This window comes from Callorhinchus milii, unplaced genomic scaffold, assembly GCF_018977255.1.
Source record: "Callorhinchus milii isolate IMCB2004 unplaced genomic scaffold, IMCB_Cmil_1.0 Scaffold17, whole genome shotgun sequence".
Lineage (NCBI taxonomy): Eukaryota > Metazoa > Chordata > Chondrichthyes > Chimaeriformes > Callorhinchidae > Callorhinchus > Callorhinchus milii.
The window spans coordinates 882,279-902,038 of NW_024704758.1; the positions used below are offsets into that span (position 1 = coordinate 882,279).

A 19,760-nucleotide genomic window follows, 5' to 3' on the forward strand; every position below is an offset into this window, starting at 1 on the left:
TCCTTGCATTTGATACAGCGCCTTATCACGTCTTCGAGACGTCTCAAAGCACTTCACAGAATATACTGTAAAGTGAATTGACTGTATATTTGTGGGTGAAATGCGGCAGCCAATTGCGCACAGCAATGTCCCACAAACAGCTGTAGATTGAGTGACCGAATTGTATTTTTGAGGGATTATTACCCCCAGAAAACCAATCCGCCAATCGGCTAACAAGCGGGTTCCTAATTACACAGAGCCGTGTGGAGTGAGGAAACTTGTCCAATGTCTCGCCACCCCGGGAAACCACCGCAGAGCAAACTGTATTCTACTGGGGGGAGAGAGAGGAGGAGGGGGTGGGTGGGGGGGCGTGGGGGCAAGATGAGACTCGGACAGAAATATAGTGATGAGCTCAAATCCTAGTGTGGCCCCTGAGCCCACTATCTGCTGAACCAGAGGCCAGAGTGTGACCTACTGAGCCAGACTCACACTGAAGTCAAAATCCGCTGAGTAAAGTGCAGCACATACACCGGATTTTACAGTACAGTAAAATCAGACTGACTCGGAGTTAATGAATAATGAAGTACCTGCAGCTTGGCTGGAATTTCTCTCTTTCTCTTCGTGCCTCCCTCATTCTGTCTTTCTCCATCTCACTCTCTGTCACTCTCTCACTCCACTTGTGTGTCTCCCTACTATCTCTCTCTCTCTCTGGGTCAGTCCTTCCTCTACCAGTGAGAGCCACAGAGTAAACCGCCAATCCTAGTAAAGCCATTTTAAGGCTGATATCTCTGTATGAAATTCACTGTGCGGTTGGAGCAGGGAGTGAGTGAGTGAATGAGTGAGCGGCTCAGCTCAGGTGGTGTCTCATTACTCCGTGCTGGGAACTCAATCCCTCCCACTGACGCCAGAGTTCTGCTCCTTCGGCTCCGACTCCTCCCGCTCACCACTCTGCACCCTCTACCCTCCGCTCAGCAACACCTGACAGCACTCCGTCCATCCTGCCTCTCCACCACCGATCAACTCCGTGCTTGTCCCTGGCAACTCCCTCCGAACACGTTCACCATCTCTTGCTTTCTGCCTGTCTCTCCACATCCACATTCACATCCCAGCAGAGTCACCATCGCTGTATCCTGTGGGAAGGTCCGCTTTCTCCCCATCCCCACCCCCACTCCCCCATCCACCCCCCCACTCCCCAATCCCCAACCCCCCCCCCCAGCTCCCCATCCCTCCACCGAGGATGTGAACAATTCCCCAGGGCGTTTTTTTGTGGAGGTAAAGGTCCCTGCAGAGATGGTGGTCTCTGCCCCGCTCACCGCCCTGGGGTTCGGGCTGGGCATCGCCATGGGGCTGGTGGGGGTGTGCGTCCTCGCCTTGCTGTGCCGGTGTCTTAGGAGGAAACAGGACAAGTTGGGCCTCCAGGGATCATTGAGAGACATGGTGTGGACTGTGCAGCCGGTGAGTGTGTGTATGTGGGAGAGTGCAGAGTGCTGGAGTGTGGACTCACACAGTCACACAGTGTCAGACTTATGTTTAGCTGTTTGTGGTAACACAGTCACTGTTAACCAACAGTGGTTCCTGCGGGAAACCCTGAGCTGTGAGCAACCACAGTCTGAGTGCCACAGGGCTCTGTCCTTGGTCCCCTCCTCTTCAATACCTATATGCACCCTTCTGTAGACATGGGGTCAACCTCCAAATGTATGCAGATGACACCCAACTCCACCTCTCTGCCTCCATCCTTAACTCCAGGACCCACTGCTGTCCTCACAAGACTGCTGGTCAGACATCAAGTCCTGGAGAGAGCATCACCCTTCATGGATGCACTCTACACCATATGGAGCCAATCTGGAAACCTTGGTGTCCTATTCAACCCTCAACTGTCCTTCATCCCCCATATCCATTCCGTGACCTGCTCTACCTTTCCAACTCCGCAATATTGTCCAGCTCCGCCACTGTCTCTCACCACAGGCCGCCGAGATCCTCATCCATGCATTCATTACATCCAGGCTGGACAACTCAAATTCCTTGCTTGTCGGCCTCCCCAACTCCTCCCTCCACAGGCTGCAGGTCAACCGGACCTCTGCAACCGTGTCCTGTCTCGCACCAGGCTCTGCGACTCTATCATGCCCATCCTCGCCCTGCTCGACAGGCTCCCCATCCTGCAGAGGGTACAGTTCAAGATCCTGGTGCTCACCTTCAAAGCCCTCACGGTGGCTGTGAGATTCCTATTAATCACTACAGGTCTCAGCAACTCACTGTGAGCAACACTGAGGAATTAATGTACTGAACACAAGTTATGTAACATGCATAAAGTGGGAGGGCAGTAGTAGCCCAAACCCCTGTTACTGTGTGCGTGTTTGTGCGTGTTTGTGGGACCGTGGGTGTATATGTGAAAGTCTCTCAGCTGAAAGAAATGAAGAGAGAGAGATGGAGTAGAGAGAGATGGAGAAACACAGAGAGATAGAGTTAGAGAGATAAATAATAATAACCCTTGCATGTGATAATAATAATAATAATAATCCTTGCATTTGATATAGCGCTTTTCACGTCGGGAGGACGTCCCAAAGCGCTTCACAGAACACACTGTAAAGTGAATTGACTGTATATTTGTGGGCGAACGCGCCTTATCACATCATTTTTCACGGAATACACTGTAAAGTGTAGTCACTGTGTAATTTTGTAGGCGAAACTCAGTAGCCAATTGCGCAGAGCAGTGTCCCACAAACAGCCATGGAGTGAATGATTATATTTTATTTGGGAGAGTGCTTTTGGTTGCTCAGCGCCCCGCTCACTCCCAGCTCAATTATCGGTAAATATTTATTTCCTCGGGTTCTCGGCCACAAACACGCAACAAACGTTCATGTCAGAACGATGGTTATTATTGTTATTATGATTATTATCACTGTTGTATTGTAACTCCATTCCACAATCCCTTTGCCTTGCTCCCTCTCTTCAAAGGCATGACTCAAGACCCTCCTTTCTTGAGTGTGCCTTCAGCCGCCCTCCCTCATCCTAACCCAGCCCTATCCCACCCCCCACCCCCGACGCTCAGGCCCTGATCCCTGACTGTTCAGCCCCTTGGGACGTCCTCCTGACATGAAAAGCTGTAATTACAGATGTAATTTTGTTGTTGTTGTTGTTATTGTTGTTATTATTATTATCAGCTCCCAGTCAAGAAGACGACAGAAGCTGTCCAGCCAAAGACACTGCTGACGTCTCCTGCAGGTTACACTCCCAAACCTGCAGGCACCTCAGCCCAACTCATCAACGTCACCAACTGCACACTGGGCACAGGGCAGGAGCCTCCGTCCTCCGGGCCGGGAGAGGCCGGGATGGGAGAGGCCGGGCCGGGAGAGGCCGGGATGGGAGAGGCCGGGGAGCCCAGCTTATTGATGGATGTGGCTGAAGACCTGATAGCTGTTCCCACCATCGGTAAGGATTGTGAGATCATGAGAGCACTACCTCCGGAACGCCGTTCGGACACCAATCCCCTTCCCACATTCCCTCAAGTCAGCCACAAGGGATCAGCATTCCAGGGAGAGCAGCGTCGGGTAACAACAATGAGAGTCCCTTATTGTGCCCCCCACCTTCCTGCCTGGCAGAGAGTCACGCCTGGCCTCAAAGCCCCCACCCCACACACACAGCACCCCCCCACCACCCCAACAATATAGGCTCTGATTCCTCTCAATCCCATGTTTCCACTCACACACACTCACTCACTCGCTCACTCACTCACTCACTCACTCAAACTCACCACACTCACTCACGCTCACTCACGCTTACACCCCACCCCAGGAGGAGGGACACTGTATACACTCACTCACACTAACTCAGCCCCACACTCACACACGCTCACTCTCTTGCTCACTCACTGACCCCTGGATGAAGAGCAGACTGGCTCCACTGCTCATATCCGGTGCAGACCAGGACCCAGCGGCTGTGACTGTGGGTGTGTGACTGGGCTTGGCTCTGGGCTGTACACACTGTGCTCTCCACGCCCTCAGCCTCTGCTCCCTGCCAGGGCTCGGTGCCCACACTGCCTCATGCCAACCACAGACACTCACAGGAAGAGATTCCCTCTATTCACCCCCCCAACACTACTCCACTCTAGGAGGAGGCACACAGTGACAGAGGTGGTGGGTGGAGGGGAGTGGTTGTGTGCTGGGAGTGGGGCTGTTCAGGATATTGGAATGGGGGTGAGAGGGGAGGCGAGAGCTGGGAGTGGCATGGTGGGGGGTTGCGGGGGGGAGCAATAAGAAAATAAGGAGCAATAAGAAAAGTGAAAGGGGAATTTAGAGGAGGTGGGTGGGGGATACCAGGGCTAAGTGGGGTGGGAGGTGGCGGATGTTGGAATGTAAGAGGGGAGGTTAAAGCTGAGAGTGGGAGGGGGTGATGGGGTTGCGGAGGGACGGTAGGAAGAGTGAGAGGGGATTTAGAAGGGGGTGGGTTGGGGGAGCGTGATGGGTGGGGGGTGTGGGGGAAGAAGGATGTTGGAATGAGGGTGAGAGGGGAGGGTAAGGCTGGGAATGGGAGGTTTGTGAGGAGTGGGTTGGGGTTTGCCTGTTGCCTGACTCTCCTCTTTGCTTTGTTGATGGCTCAGCCACTGCAGATGAGGTTTCCTTTGGGGACGAGGCGGAGTGGGAGGTGCCGGGGGGCTGGGGGCCCATGAAGCTACACTACGCCCTCAAGCACAGCTGCAGCAAGTCTGAGTTCCACGTGACAGTGATTGAAGGTGCGTCTCTACTCGGGGGAGAGATTAGAACCCAACCAACGCACAGTCTGGGCTCCCTGAAGCCTTGGCTCTTGCTAACCTTCGCCTAATACTTGTTGTCCCTCCAGGGAGAGAGAGAGAGAGAGAGAGAGAGAGAGCGCATTCCATTCATTTCCACTTTACAGTGTGTCCTGTGAAGCGCTTTGACATGTCTCGACAACATGAGAAGGCGTTATATAAAATACAAGCATAATCATTATTATTATCATTATTCCAATAAACATCTCTGGAATTTCCATGTGTAAATGGGATGCATTGAAATCTCAGTTTGGTTTGGATGCTCTTAAGCAACAGTAATGGGTTTCGGTATGTGTCAGGCACCCAGTTGGCCAAAACAAATCTATCCATTTAACATTAATTATGGGGTGGGGGGGGGGGCAGGGAGGAGGGGAATTCATAAACTCACACTCTATCCCGTGGGTACGGCTGACTTCTATGGACGATATTAATACCCTGGGGTGGGCGGGGGGGGAATCTTTGAGTGCACTTAGGAGTCACGTTATAACCAGCTAAAACCACACAACTTGCCCGTTGTGAACCACCATAGGAACAGGAGTAGGTCATTCAGCCCCTTGAGCCTGTTCCGTTATTCTATAAGATCATGGCTGATCTGTCCCTGAACTCCAATTAACATATCCTCTGGCCCCTGACCTAACAAAATTCTCTCTAACTAACACTGAGGGGATCCTCTTTCTCCCCCCAGCCGCCCACATACAGGCCGTGGAGGGCGCGGGCCCCGGCAACTGCTATGTGGTGGGGACGCTGGTGACCGAGCTGGGCAGGGCTGAGGCCAAGACGTCTGTGCAGGCCGGGAGGCGGGGGCCGGTGTGGGAGGAGACGTTGGTATTCCCACTGTCGGAGCAGCACGTGAGGAGCGGGAGCCTGCAGCTGGCCCTATACGGCTGCGATCGCTATTCCAGGCGGCACTGTGTAGGCACGGCCGAGGTCAGCCTACGGCGCATGGCACTGATGGTGAGGACGGACACCTGGCATTGCCTGAAGCCCCCTGAACAGGTAACCTGGAGGCCCCGGACCCCCGCAGGGGATTTCGCCTTCTCCTTCTCAGCCACATGCAGTGTCTAATGTGGAATCCTGTATCTTAGTGGTTAGAGCGCTCGCCTCGCAAGAGAGAGGATCTGGGTTTGATCCCCAGGCACTCAGTGATTGAGAGAGAGAGAGAGAGCGAGTGAGTGAGCGAGTGGGAGAGAGCGAGAGAGCGAGTGAGAGAGCGATGGAGCGAGTGAGTGAGTGCGAGTGAGAAAGCGATTGAGAGTGAGAGAGTGAGCGATCGAGTGAGTGAATGAGTGAGTGAGCGAGCGAGAGAGTAATTGAGCGAGTGAGTGACGCTGTGCTGTTGGTGGTGTCTGTTCCCAGAGCTCACCCGCCTCCTGTGCCGAGGTCCTGCTCTCCATCAGTTACCTGCCGGCAGCTAACCGGCTCATCGTGGTCGTCCTGAAGTGCCGGCACGTGAACCCCGGCACCAGCGCAGCACAGCCCATCGGTAACGCAACCCGACCCTCGCCGCCCCTGGGGGACGTTTAACGCTTTATTTATCTGAAACATCAGTGACTGAGCCGGGGCGGCGGGGGGCGGGGGGCAGAGGTCGAAGAGGAAGGTCTTCCGGTGCGATGTGAAGATGGGGAAAGGAAGAGGCAAGGTGGAGGGATGGAAGCGGAGAGTTTCGGGGCGCAGTGGCTGAAGGCACGGCCACCGATGGTGGAACAAAGGGCACGAGGGGCAAGCCGGAGGCCGAGCGGAGGCAGCGGGTAGTGGGTTGGGGAGTAAGCAGGTCGGAGAAGAGGGGAGGGGAGGTGTCGGCCACCGCACGGGCTGCGTGTAAATGTCATTGTTGTTGTTGTTGTGTGGCTTGCACAATTGGTCATTTTCAATCTACGACTGTTTGTGGGACATTGCTGTGCGCAATTGGCTGCCGCGTTCGCCCACAAATATACAGTCACTTCACTTTACAGTGTGTTCTGTGAAGCGCTTTGGGACGTCCTCCCGACGTGAAAAGCGCTATATCAAATGCAAGGATTATTATTATTATTATTATTATTATTATTGCAGACGTGTGGGTGAACCTGACGCTGACCCACGGAGGCTGCAGACTGCGGAGGAAGAGGACCAGGCGTGTGCGGCAGGGGCTGAGGCCGGTGTGGAACGAGCTGTTGGTGTTGGCGTTGCCCGGGGAGGCGCTGGCACACTGCGCGCTGGGCCTCGAGCTGCTGAGCCAGGACAGCACCGGCCAACGCCTGTCCCTGGGTCACTGCTGCCTGAGCCTGGCCTCCAGCGGCTCCCACCGCACTCACTGGCAGGACATCCTCAACAGCCCCAGGAGGCAGGTCGCCATGTGGCATAAACTGCCCCCCTGACCCCTGCAACCCCTGCCCTCCCCCTCGCTCTCCCCCTGCCCCTCACTGTACCCCCTCCCTCTCACTGTACCCCCTCCCTCTCACTGTACCCTCTTCTCCTCACTGTACCCCCTACCCCTCACTGTACCCCCCCCACCCCCTGGCCCCTCACTGTGAATGCTGGGCTTCAGGCTCCCGCAAACCTCACAAAGACCAGTGACTGTCCAGACATCGCAAATAAACAGCTTCAAATAAACCCAATCAGCGCTCCGTCACATATACCCACACACACCCCATACCCCCACACACACACTCACACCCCATACCCACCCCCCCCCCCCACACACACACACCCATACCCACCCCCCCCCACACACCCCATACCCACACCCCCCCCACACACACACACACCCCATACCCACCCCCCCACACACACACACCCCATACCTACACCACCCCACACACCCTCACACACATACCCACACCCCCCCACACACACACTCACACACACACCCCATACCCACCCCCCCCCCACACACACTCACACACACCCCATACCCCACGCACACACTCACACACACCCCATACCACCCCCCCACACACTCACACACACACCCCATACCCACCCCCCGACACACACTCACACACACACCCCATACCCACACCCCCCCCACACACACACACTCACACACACACCCCATACCCCCCCCCACACACACACTCACACGCACACCCCATACCCCCCCACACACACACTCACACACACACCCCATACACTCACACACACACCCCATACTCCCCCCACACACACACTCACACACCCACCCCATACCCACCCACCCCCACACACACTCACACACACACCCCATACCCCCCCCACACACACTCACCCCATACACTCACACACACCCCATACCCCCCCACCACACACACTCACACACACCCCATACCCCCCACACACTCACACACCCCATACCCCCCCACCCACACACACCATAGCCCCACACACACACTCACCCACACACACCCCATACCCCTCATATACACTCACCCACACACATACACACACACTGACACACACACATCCCCATATATGCACTCACCCACACACACCCCATACCCGCACTAAACACACACACCCCATACCCCACCACCCACCACACACACACACACACACAGATACGCTCACCCACACACATTCACGCACACATACACACAGTGAGACACACTGACCGACACATACACTGACACACACACTGATACACACCGATACACATGAAAATTCATTCAATTGATTTGAGCAAATCGACTCATTTGCGTTGTTTGGAGATCAGCAACAGTGTCCTGGCAGGGCTGTGGCGGGGGGCTATGCTGGGTTTGGGGGCGGGGGGTGCTGGGGGCTATGCTAGGGGCTATGCTGAGGTTGGGGGCGGGGGTGCTGGGGGCTATGCTGGGGTTGGGGGTGGGGGTGCTGGGGCTATGCTGGGGTTGGGGGCGGGGGTGCTAGGGGCTATGCTGGGGTTGGGGGCGGGGGTGCTGGGGGCTATGCTGGGGTTAGGGGTGGGGGTGCTGGGGCTATGCTGGGGTTGGGGGCGGGGGGTGCTGGGGGCTATGCTGGGGTTGGGGGTGGGGGGTGCTGGGGGTCTATGCTGGGGTTGGGGGTGGGGGGTGCTGGGGGCTATGCTGGGGTTGGGGGTGGGGTGCTGGGGCTATGCTGGGGTTGGGGGTGGGGGGTGCTGGGGTTGGGGGCGGGGGGCTGAGCTGGCTCACTGCTCTTGGTATTAACCAGGAGGGGTTATTAATCGCGCATTAATAACAATAATATCAACATAGAAATAATACATTTGTGGATCTGTCTGAATGGACTTTGCTGATCTCCAAACACTAAGCATCCCCAGCAACAGGGCTCGGAGGAGTGAGGGACTCGTGGGGTGGAGGGGGGCTGGAGAGACACTCACTGTTATAAGCCAGTGCCAGATACACGTCAGTCACCAAACCAGCCCTGGAGTTATTGCCCAGCCTCGGGCTGGGCGTAATGAGCCTGTTCCGCTCCCTACACTGAGTGCTGACGTGTTGAAACTCGAGCCAGACTCCACTCGCTTCATGTCAATAGTTTGTCTCTCAAGCGCGTTCGGCCGCCATTAAACTGGACCATCCGCACAGGAGCTGGTGTGAGCACAATCACCGGCCAACGTTCACGTGTGCAAACAGCTGGCGTGTGGTCCAGGATCTAACCTGACTTGGGGGGGGGAAGAGGGGAGGGTGAGGAGGGAGGGCGGGAGGGCTTGGGGGGAGCCAGTGACCATGGACTCCAACCTGCGGAGATTTCTAACAGGATTCCTTCATAAGGCATCCAACGGGACGTTCACCGTGTTGACCTGCGGTACGTCCTGCGAGCGAATCAATGACCCATTCCCGGTTTCCTTACTGAGGAATCCCGTGAGAAACAGAGCCTTATTAGCCCCCGGTATCAGGGGTGAGAGCAAAGCCGGGGTGAGCTCCCCCACCCGCTGAGGCCCCATCCACATACTGAGTCGCCCCCGGGGATGAAACGCACAGAGTGAAGGAGCGAGATGACAAACTGAGGATCACCATGGAAACCAAACCCTACAGAAATAGTTGCACGGACATTAACTCTTTCCATGCCGAGCTTTTCAAACAAACATCTGTTATTTGTGGGCCTGGCAGTAGCGAGGTTCAGCGAGGACCTGGGCTGCGGGAGCTCCGACCTCCCCCCCCAACGTTTCCACACAATCCCGATGCTGCAGCTGTCCAGAGAGACGTCTCAAAGCGCTTCACAGAATGTACTGTAAAGTGAATTGCTGTCCCATTTGTGGGCAAAACGCGGCAGCATTGGGTAACCTTACTGTTTCATTTATTTTTGTGGGATTATTATGCTTGGGAAGCGTTCCGCCAATCAACTAACAACCGGTTTCTTACTTGCTGGCGGGTAAACAGAGGCGTGTGGAGTTAAGGAGATTTGCCTAAGGTTGCTCCCTGCCTCGGGAATCGAACCCAGGTCTCTCGCTCGCAAGGCGAGCGCTCTAACCGCTGTGCTACTCAGTTGTTACATTTTTGCCTCTGGGTCAGGACTCATGTCAGGACTCACAGTCCCTATCCCCCAGATAAAATCAGCCACGCACTTCATGGCTGTTTTGGGGATGTTGCTGTGGCATATTAGTGGCTGCGTTTCACCTACAAAATGCATCTTTCTTTACGGTAAATCCTTTCAAGGACGTTGGGATGTCTTGCTGCGAAAGGCGTTGTGTCCAACTGTGACTATGATTTGACACTGGTCACTCACACCCAGTGCTGAGTTTGTTTTGAGATTAAACGGGAGTCTGACAACATGCGGAGTCCTGTAGCTCAGTGGTTAGAGCAATCGTCAATCGTAAGTGAGAGGACCTGTGTTCGACACCCCCCAGAAAAGCCAATCGACTAACAGCCGGGTTCCTATTTACTACGAGATAAACAGAGTCGTGTGTGTAGTAAGGAAACATGACCAACAGATTGCCGTGCCCGGGAATCAAACCCAGGTCTCTCGCTTGCGCGGCGAATGCTCTAACTCGAACTATACTGTAAGAAGTGCGGTGACCGGGGATTTCTTTGCTCTGGTCACCGAACCTGATCAAACTTGGGGGCTTCAGTGCTTAGTATCTGCCGTCACCATGTGGCCGGAGAAGAAACTGCAGAGTCACCAGATTTGCACCTGTTGCAGGTGGGTCCCTGGTCTCACACAGAGCACAGGAACAGGAGGAGGCCATTCAGCCCCTCGAGCCTGTTCCGCCATTCTATCAGATCAGAGTCGATCTGTGCCTCATATCCGTTTATGCACATATCCCTCGATATCCTGACCTGTCCTGACAGACATGGATATGGATATCTCTCCACTTCAGTCTTGAAAATGTGAATGGATCTAATATTCCCAACTTTTGGGGGGGAAGGAGAGAGTTCCAGACTTAGAGAGCGTGTGCACAGCTCCCGGGAGTTTAATACAAACAAGTAACAAAACCTGCTAATCGCAAACGCAGGTAAAAACATGAAGGCATCCTGTCCACCGAGATCCGTCATCGAAGGGGGGGAAAATAAAGTTTTTTTTTCAAAACAGAGTCTGCAAAATTGAAACGCCTCAAAAGCTTCAACAGCAATTACTGACACTTGGGGTGACTGTGTCTTGTGTAGGTGAACGCAGCAGCCAATTTACACACAGCAATGTGCCCGCAAACAACCACGGAGTGAACGACCGAGTTGTTGGCCAGGACACCTGGACAAACTAACTCCCTGCTCATTTCCAACAGCGCATGGGATCTCTAACATCCCACAACCACCTGATTCAGAAGTGAGAGCGCTACCATCTGAGCCTCCGGCTGACATCTGCTAAAAATACTGAGAGCTCCACATATATGTTTCTCTCCCTGATGCTAAGGAGGAAACGCACAGACACCCGCACTAAACTCCCACAAATCCCTTCATGGCACCTGGCACCTCCCTACCTGCGTACCCCAAACCCACTATCCGCTGTCTCCGCTCGACTGGCTCTGGCCTCCTTGCATGTCCCTCGTGCCCTCCGTTCCATCGGCCATGCTTTCAGTCACTACGCCCCAAAACTCTGGAACTCTCTCCCTCATTCCCTCCGCCCGCCTTGCCCCCCCCCCTTTCCTTTCCCATCTTCAGATCGCACCTGAAGATCGTCCCTCTTTGGCCGTGCCTACGGGCAGCTCCCCCCACCCCCCCACCACCCCAGTTTCTCATCGTGCTCCGCCACTGTCAAGCGCTCCGGGATCTACCCTGCGTGAGGGGGCGCTGTGCAAACGGTTGTTGTTGTTGTAGTCCTGGCGAGTTCCAGGCGTTGCCGACGAGAGCTTTGAGATGGAGATGTCTTGTTGGGACCTCTCGACTGTGAAACAAACAAGATGAGAAGACAGCCACCCAACTGAGCGTAGTTTGAAATGACCAGCGAGTGCTGGTTACTGCTTTTATTAAATGTATGGATTACACAGGCAGCTCGTAATTAGACCGGGAATACAATCCGAAAACGCGGAAAAACTACACACTGGTTTTCCTTGAACAGAACCTAGAATAAAAATGAAGGTTACAATGGGGTGGAATGGCAGGGCAGTGAGTGTGTGTGAGGGATACAGAGAGGGGTGGGGGGTGTGTGTGTGTGTGTGCGTGTGGAGTGGGTGGGTGGGTGGGGGGGGTTATCATTGTGTGGGTCTGGATGTCCAATCTCATGGTGTGTGACCAACTCTCGAGAGAGAGAGAGATCAGCAAAATATCAAACTGATTCTTCAACATTTACAGTCTCGGAGCCTCACCTCCCGCCCCCATTCTCCAGCATGCACACGCACACGCACACGCACGCGCTTGCACACGCATACGTGCCCGCACACACATTCACACACGCACAAATGCCCGCATACACACACGCACACATGCCCGCGCACACACTTTCGTGCGTCCACAAACACTTGCGCGCAGACACAAACATGCACACACATGCTCGCATGCACATACAAACGCACCCTAACCACCCCACCAGACACACGCACACGCACACACAGGGAGACTGTAACTCTGAGACATCATGTCCGCACTGACCACCTGTTACAGTAATGAGTCCAGTGCAGTTTCACCACAAAACCTGGAGTTTGTTAACCAGTGAGCGGGAAAGGTGCCGGGATCTGTCTCCGCAGGGTTTACCAGGGTCTGAGCTGGTGAGGACGGACATCAATTCCCGCAATTACACACACACACACACAAAATCCTGAAGTCTCAATCGCCAGCCACTCCTGAGAGCGCCCCCCGCCTCCGCAACCCCCTCTCCCTCCCCAGGGAGAACAGCAAGGCCTTTCCAATCATCGCTTATGCCCTTGCCCTGTCTAAGCAACAGACGCTCAGGGCACCATCAGCCTCGCTGGGCACCGGGAGGGGAATAAACTCTTCCGAAGTAAACCTGTCAGCCCTGGGCCCAGCATCTCAGCGAATGGAATTCACCCCGGCCCGGGAGCAAGACACGTGCCATTTATAATAAAAATAATAATAATCCTGGTATTTGATACAGCGCCTTTAATGCTAAAATGTTGAAACGTCGCCTGGCACTGCTGTCAGCTGCAGGGATGGAGCACAGCAACGTCCCACAAACCACGGGGTGAGCGACTACTTTATCCGGGGATTGTTGGTCCCAGGAGAGAGAGAGAGAGAAACTCCCTTCTCTCTTTGAATAGACTCTCGACAATACAGCTCTCCCCGCAGCCCCGCACTGGAGCATCGGCCGAGACCGTGAGCTCAAAATCCTGACTCAGAGGCGAGTTTGCTGCTGACTGAGCCAGGATGAGGTTTAATGCCCTGGGGTCAGCAGAGAGAGAGAGGGAGGGAGGGAGGGAGGGAGAGAGGGGAGAAGAAGCAAGGGTGGGGGTGCGGGGGCACTTATAAGTGTGTGTTGGAGATAATACAACCCGCGTTTTCTAACTTTAAAAAAATTAAAAACTTGGTATTAATGGAAAGAGATTAGCAGCTCAGTGGGTTTTGCCTGATGCCCACATCCCATTATCAAAACAGCCGAGAATTAGGAAAACTTCAGATTCTCAACTCAAGACACACATACACCACAGAATAGACGCAAACCAGGGGCAGAGAGAGGGGCAGAGAGGGGCAGAGAGGGGCAGAGAGAGGGGCAGAGAGGGAGAGAGAGGGGCAGAGAGGGGCAGAGAGAGAGAGGGGCAGAGAGGGGGAGAGAAGGGCAGAGAGAGGAGCAGAGAGAGTGAGAGAGAGAGGGGGGCAGAGAGGGAGAGAGGGGGGCAGAGAGAGGGGCAGAGAGGGGCAGAGAGAGGGGCAGAGAAAGGGGCAGAGAGAGTGAGAGAGTGTGTGTGAGAGGGGCAGAGAGAGGGGCAGAGACAGAGAGGGGAGAGGGGCAGAGAGAGAGAGGGGCAGAGAGAGGGGCAGAGAGAGTGTGAGAGAGAGAGGGGCAGAGAGGGAGAGAGAGGGGCAGAGAGAGTGAGAGAGAGAGGGGCAGAGAGGGAGAGAGAGGGGCAGAGAGAGGGGCAGAGAGAGTGAGAGAGAGGCAGAGAGAGGGGCAGAGAGAGTGAGAGAGTGTGTGAGAGAGGCAGAGAGAGTGAGAGAGAGGGACACAGAGAGAGATGGGGGGATAGAGAAAGAGAAAATGAATCAGGGGCAGAGAGCGAGCGAGAGAGCGAGTGAGAGAGGGGCGGAAATTTAACGGAGAGAGTGTGGCTCCTTGATGGGGTGCGATAATGGCGGGCGAGAGGGATGGGAGGAGCGTGACACAAAAGGAGAGAAAAGAGGATCTGACGGCAAAGGAAAAAAAAACACAAATTATCACAAAAAAGAACTATTATTTCATCAGTAAAAGTCCAGAGCGAGTGGAAAGGGAGGGGGGGGGGGGTGAGGGGAGGGGTGGGGGGGGGGGGGTTCTGTTGAAGGAAGCACAATATAAACAAATGCTACATCATGCTTAAAAATAATCTATATTAACCAAAACGGTAATGAGAAGTGCTATGTTGTCGCCAGTGGTAAATATACAGTCAGCTCCTGTCAGCACCTTGAGCGTCGCATGTTGTCTGGATACTGTCACTAACCCTATTGCATAAGACAATGTATGTCGTTCAGTGTAAGATGTGGCTTCAAAATGGCCTCATTCGGTCGGTCAGGCTGTGAGAGCAAGTCCTCGTACCGAGCCGGGCACCCAATCTCCCAGCCCCCTCCCTCCCTGTCCCCCCCATCACCCCCTTCCACACTCAGCCAGCACCTCGTTCCCCAATTACCACCAGGAATCCCTACCAACACCACCCGCCCCACCCCAGTTAAACTGTCCTGCAAGCTTTCCCGCTGCTTGTCCAGCTAGGACTACCCTATCTGTTCGGGCTTTGGCTGCAGGGTTAACAGGAGCTGAGGGGGAGGATTCCCCGCCCCCAGTGACTCGTTGGCGCTTTAGGTCCTGCCGATCGATGAGCCGGGCCGGGCCAGGCTGCGCTGGCATCAGCGGCGAGTGCCCTGGAATACTGCGGACCCTTCTGGCTCAGGAACCGGACTAGAGAGAGAGAAAGACCACCATAGGGAGGGCTGTCTCGATTCTGACATCCCATTGACAAACATGTCACCTTGGAGCCAGATCAGTTCCAAGATGATCTTGATTCCCCAGCACCCTCCACCCCGCGCCCCCCCCCCCCACCCCGAGGATAGCTGAGGGTGCCCGGTAGTGAGAGGGGGTGAGATTCTGGGAGCCTCCGGCAGTGTAAAACCCAATGAAGAGTAACGTTTTTTTTTGGTGCAACTAAATTCAATGAAATTCAGAAACACATCCCACAAGAACGGACTGAGCGCGGCATGGAGGCAGTGCGTGGTGGGACGGGCTTGTTCCCCCGGCGACGGCCGAATGGGACCATAACGTAACTGTGGCCAGGGTTCATTTTATTAAGACATGCTCGCGAGAAGCGAAACTCTCGTCATCTACCGTCAACATCAGCTATAAAAATAATGTAAATACCTGTACATACTGTTTTTTTTAAATCCCATTATAAGTCATCTTACAGTCTCTCTTATATCTGCACAAATCACTCCTGCGCTCTCCCCACTTCTCCGCCCCACCCCCTCCCCTTCTCCCCCCCCAACTCACCAGGGAAAGTTAATGCGTATATTTTTTCAGCTAATGAAGTAACAATAAAAAAGAGGTTAATAATAATAATAATCCTTGCATTTGATACAGCGCCTTATCACATCTTCGCGGCGTCTCAAACGCTTCACAGAAAATATACTGCAAAGTGAAGTGACTGCATTTTTGTGGGCGAAACGCGGCAGCCAATTGCGCACAGCAGCGTCCCGCAAACAGTCGGGGATTGAGTAGCCAAATTATTACTATTATTATTATTATTTTAGATCCGAGCTGGATAAGGTGACCAAGTATTAACCTGAGACAAGGTTAGAACTGGCTGATCACGTTTGTATCTAACATGACTGAAAGCAAAGAGTCCGTCAGTCCCCAGTGATGGGGTGTGTTGCAGCCTCTCTCAATACAGGCCAAACACTAGGACATGGACCACAACAGAGACTGGAACCAGATCCTGTCAGTCAGGCTTCCCCGGGGCTGGAGGGTAGAGGGGTGAGGGGTGGGTGGGGAGACCAGTCCGGTGGTTGTACAATGTCCTGATACAAATGTCACTTGCATAAAATCGTCCCAAGTACCAAAAAGGGCTCCTCAGCCCAGGAGCAGAGCACGGGTTGTGTAGGGATGTCTCAGTGTGTGGGGAATGGTGGGTGGGTGGGTGGGGGGTGGTGGGGGGGAGGGGGCTACATTAGAGTTTCTTGAATCTCTGCCAGACAGTTCGCCCCCATTTCCAAACCGTGTAACATGGGCTTCTGGTCGAAGGCGGTGACCCTGCTGATCATCTCGGGAGACAAGGAGAAGCGGTTGCCGGACTTCTCCTCGAACCAGCAGTCCAGGGCTCTCTTGGCCTCAAAGTTGGCGATGGATGGTCCGTTCACGGCAATGCTCAGCAGGTCGTTGAGTTGCTCCAGGCTGAGCCGGGACCGGTTGTTGCTGCGGATGCGGCAGAAGGCACTGCGGCCCCTCTCGCACGCGGCGGTGGAGGTGGGCAACACCAGCAGCAGCTGGACCAGCCTACTGAGGACGGGAAACCTCTGCTTATACTTGAACACGTGACGGCTCAGCTCCTTGAAGCCGTTCTTGTTGTAACACTCTGCCTTGACTTCCTTCCACTCCTGCAGCAGGCTCCCCCGCGCCCCGTCCCTGCCCTCGGCCCCCCGGCCCCCCAGCTCAATGGCCAGCGATGGCATGATCTCAAAGTGCTTGTAGATGTGCAGGATCTCCTCCTCGCAATGGCTCCTCAGCCTCTCCTCGTTCTGTGGCCAACTGGCCACGTCAAAGACCTGACTGGCCCGGATGACGGAGCGACTGTTGGAGTCCAGCCTCTGGGCCAGGATCAGCTGGGTTCTCTGGCAGATCTTCTCTCGGATGGAATTGAACTTGGCCTCGGCCACCCTCAGGTTCTTCAGCGGCACGCCATGGAAGTTCTCCTGGAAGGTCTCCTCGAACTCCTGCAGGTACTCGCCGGGGGCCTCGGCCAGCCGGCTGATCTCCTCGATGGCCTCCTCCACCTTGTCGTCGGCGTGGGCCACGAGGAGTGCCTCCCCTTGGAAGGCGAAGGCCAGGCGGGCCAGCACCGCGATCACATCCAGCAGGAAGTAGATGAGCTTGACCGATTGGTAGTCCATCAGGAAGTGGAGCAAGGCCAAGGCCACGGCGGCCGCCTCCGCCTTCTGGGGTTGCCCGCTCACCTCCTTCAGGTGGGCCACCACCTCCAGATAGTCCTTGATCAGGGCGTTGAGGACGTTCTGCTCCCCGATGACCCAGCGCACGGCGCGGATGTCTCCCAGGAACTCGGTCTCCTCACACAGAGTGGCTGCCGTCACCCGCAGCTCGCACATCAGTTTGGGCGAGTAGCGGTAGAAGCTCAGCAGCTGCTTCAGGTTGTTCTCCAGATCCTCCAGGCAGCTCAGCTCCTTGTTGCTGATGGCGTCCAACACCTCGAGGTGTGGCCTGTGCAGGACGCAGGGCACACACAGCAGCCAGGGGAGGGTCTTCCTGATCTTGACGGCCAACCCCGCCCGCAGGCCCGTGGTCACGTTGGCCCCGTTCACCCCCAGTCCCACCATCACCTTCTCCTCTTTCCACTTGATGCCGATGCCCCCGAACGCCCTGTCCAGAGCCTGGACGTAACCGTCCACGGTGACGGAGCTGAGCTCCTGCAGCGACAGGAACTCTGTGTGGGCGGGGCCCTCGCCGGTCACGTACTGCACGTACACGGCCACATTGTCGGCCAGCAGCTCGTCCGTCCGCCCGTCCATTATCACGCTCAGGAACGGCGAGAGCCGGAGACGCTCGAACAGGTCCTCCCGCAGGGAGCGGCCAATGTGATGCACCAGAGTCTGACAGTCTCCCTCGTTCAGGTACTGGTCCACGATCTTCAGGTCGCACTTTTTCAGCAGCTCCGCCAGCGGCCGGAAATCGGCCAAGGGTCTCCCCTCGGAGGCCAGGTGGTAGGCCACGTGGAACAGCAAAGTCATGTTCCTGCACATCTCCTCGGTCTTCTCTGGGTGCATCCTCAGCTTGTACAGCTGCAGGCACTTCTTGTGGAGGTTGCTCTGGGCGTGGAGTTTGATGGTGTGGATTTTGAACTGCTTGGAGCCCAGGATGAAGGCCGAGGTCCTGGAGGACTGGACAGTGTACTGCCGGCACACGTGACACCACATCTCGTTCAGAGTGGGCGAGTACCGCAGGAACCAGAACTTCTTCAGCCACTCGTGCTTGAAGCGGCGGATCCTGCGCCCCCCGGCCCCCCCGGCCCCTGCCGCCTTCAGCGTCTCGTCCGTGCTAGCCAGCAACTCGTTGGTCAGGGACTCGTCGGCAGAATCCATCTCCTGCTCACTCGTGTCGTCCATGACGGTGGGGACAGGCGTCTGGGGGTCTGGTGCTGGAAATGGTTGAGAGGGGGGTGGGGGTTGGGGGAAGAGATGGGAGAGGGAAAGAGACAATCAATCGATCAATAAATCAATAATAAATCAATAAGTAGACAAACAATCCATACGTGAAAAGGTCTCAAAGCACTTCACGGTAATGACAACCACAACATACGTTTGTGTAGCACCTTTCACGTGAGGAGGACGTCCCAAGGCGCTGACAATTACTGTCAAGAGGACGTCCCATTGCCCCAATTACTGTCAAGCCTTTTGCGAGCAAATGTCACTGCCCATTCCTGCACTCAGTGAACTCCCCGCTGGCACACACAGCCATGAGGTGAACGACTAGTGTTTATGTGAAGCGTTGTGGCCAGGACACCGACTGGGAGAAACTCCTTTTCATTCACATCCACATAATAATAAATAATAATAATAATAATAATAATAATCGTTGCATTTGATACAGCGCCTCATCAAGTCTTCAAGACATTTCAAGCACTTCACGGAATATACTGTAAAGTGAATTAATTGTATAGTTTGTGGGCGAAACGTGGCAGCCAATTGTGCACAAACAGTCACGGCTTAAGTGACCAAATTATCTTTTTTTTTAAGGGTTTATTGAGCCGGACAGAAGTTTCGCACAGCTCTAGAGTTTGGCAACTGGTTGAATTTGGTAAGGACTCTCGAGTTACTTTTCTGATAAGTCCTGAGAGGAATTGTACAGGAATAATAAACAACGTATGTAAGACTTGCCAGATTCTAGCCACACACACATTACAATGGTACATAGTGTGTTAAACAGAGTCAATCCAGACCCGAGACAAACTCTCCCCGGGGATTTTTAACGTCTTCTAGAACAGACCAGACATGAAGGTTTGCTCAGTTTTCGAGTCTGTATCCACATACCAAAAAATACACCCTCCCACGCAGACCCTCGACACATCTACACACTACAAACCACTTCGAGGCGACGTTCAATAATAATAATCCCTGCATTTGACATAACGCCTTATCAGGTCATTGAGACGTCTCAAAGCGCTTCACAGGATATACTGCAAAGTGGAGTGACTATACATACAATCACAGACCGGAGGAATTGAGGATATTTTCTGGTGACACAGTAACTTTCCAGTGAGCTCCCCAGTCACACACACAGAGCCCGGGAG

At 54.7% G+C, this 19,760-nt stretch overlaps 2 protein-coding genes across 4 annotated transcripts in view; one reads left to right on the plus strand and one right to left on the minus strand.

Moving 5' to 3' along the window:
* Positions 1 to 1,269: 1,269 nt before the first annotated feature.
* Positions 1,270 to 7,119, plus strand: syt13 (synaptotagmin XIII). Its single transcript, XM_042341552.1, has 6 exons — positions 1,270 to 1,434; positions 3,141 to 3,408; positions 4,577 to 4,708; positions 5,451 to 5,761; positions 6,122 to 6,248; positions 6,815 to 7,119. Exons 1-6 carry the CDS (start codon positions 1,270 to 1,272, stop codon positions 7,117 to 7,119), a joined length of 1,308 nt encoding a protein of 435 aa, XP_042197486.1.
* Positions 7,120 to 16,383: 9,264 nt separating this feature from the next.
* prdm11 (PR domain containing 11) overlaps positions 16,384 to 19,760 on the minus strand; it is a 32,328-nt gene continuing 28,951 nt past the window's right edge. For all 3 annotated transcript variants that reach the window (XM_007904837.2, XM_042341306.1, XM_042341307.1), the window contains one exon: positions 16,384 to 18,608. In XM_007904837.2, coding sequence (XP_007903028.1) covers positions 16,405 to 18,608 — 2,204 coding nt within the window. In that variant the 3' untranslated portion in view covers positions 16,384 to 16,404. The remainder of the gene's footprint in view (positions 18,609 to 19,760) is intronic.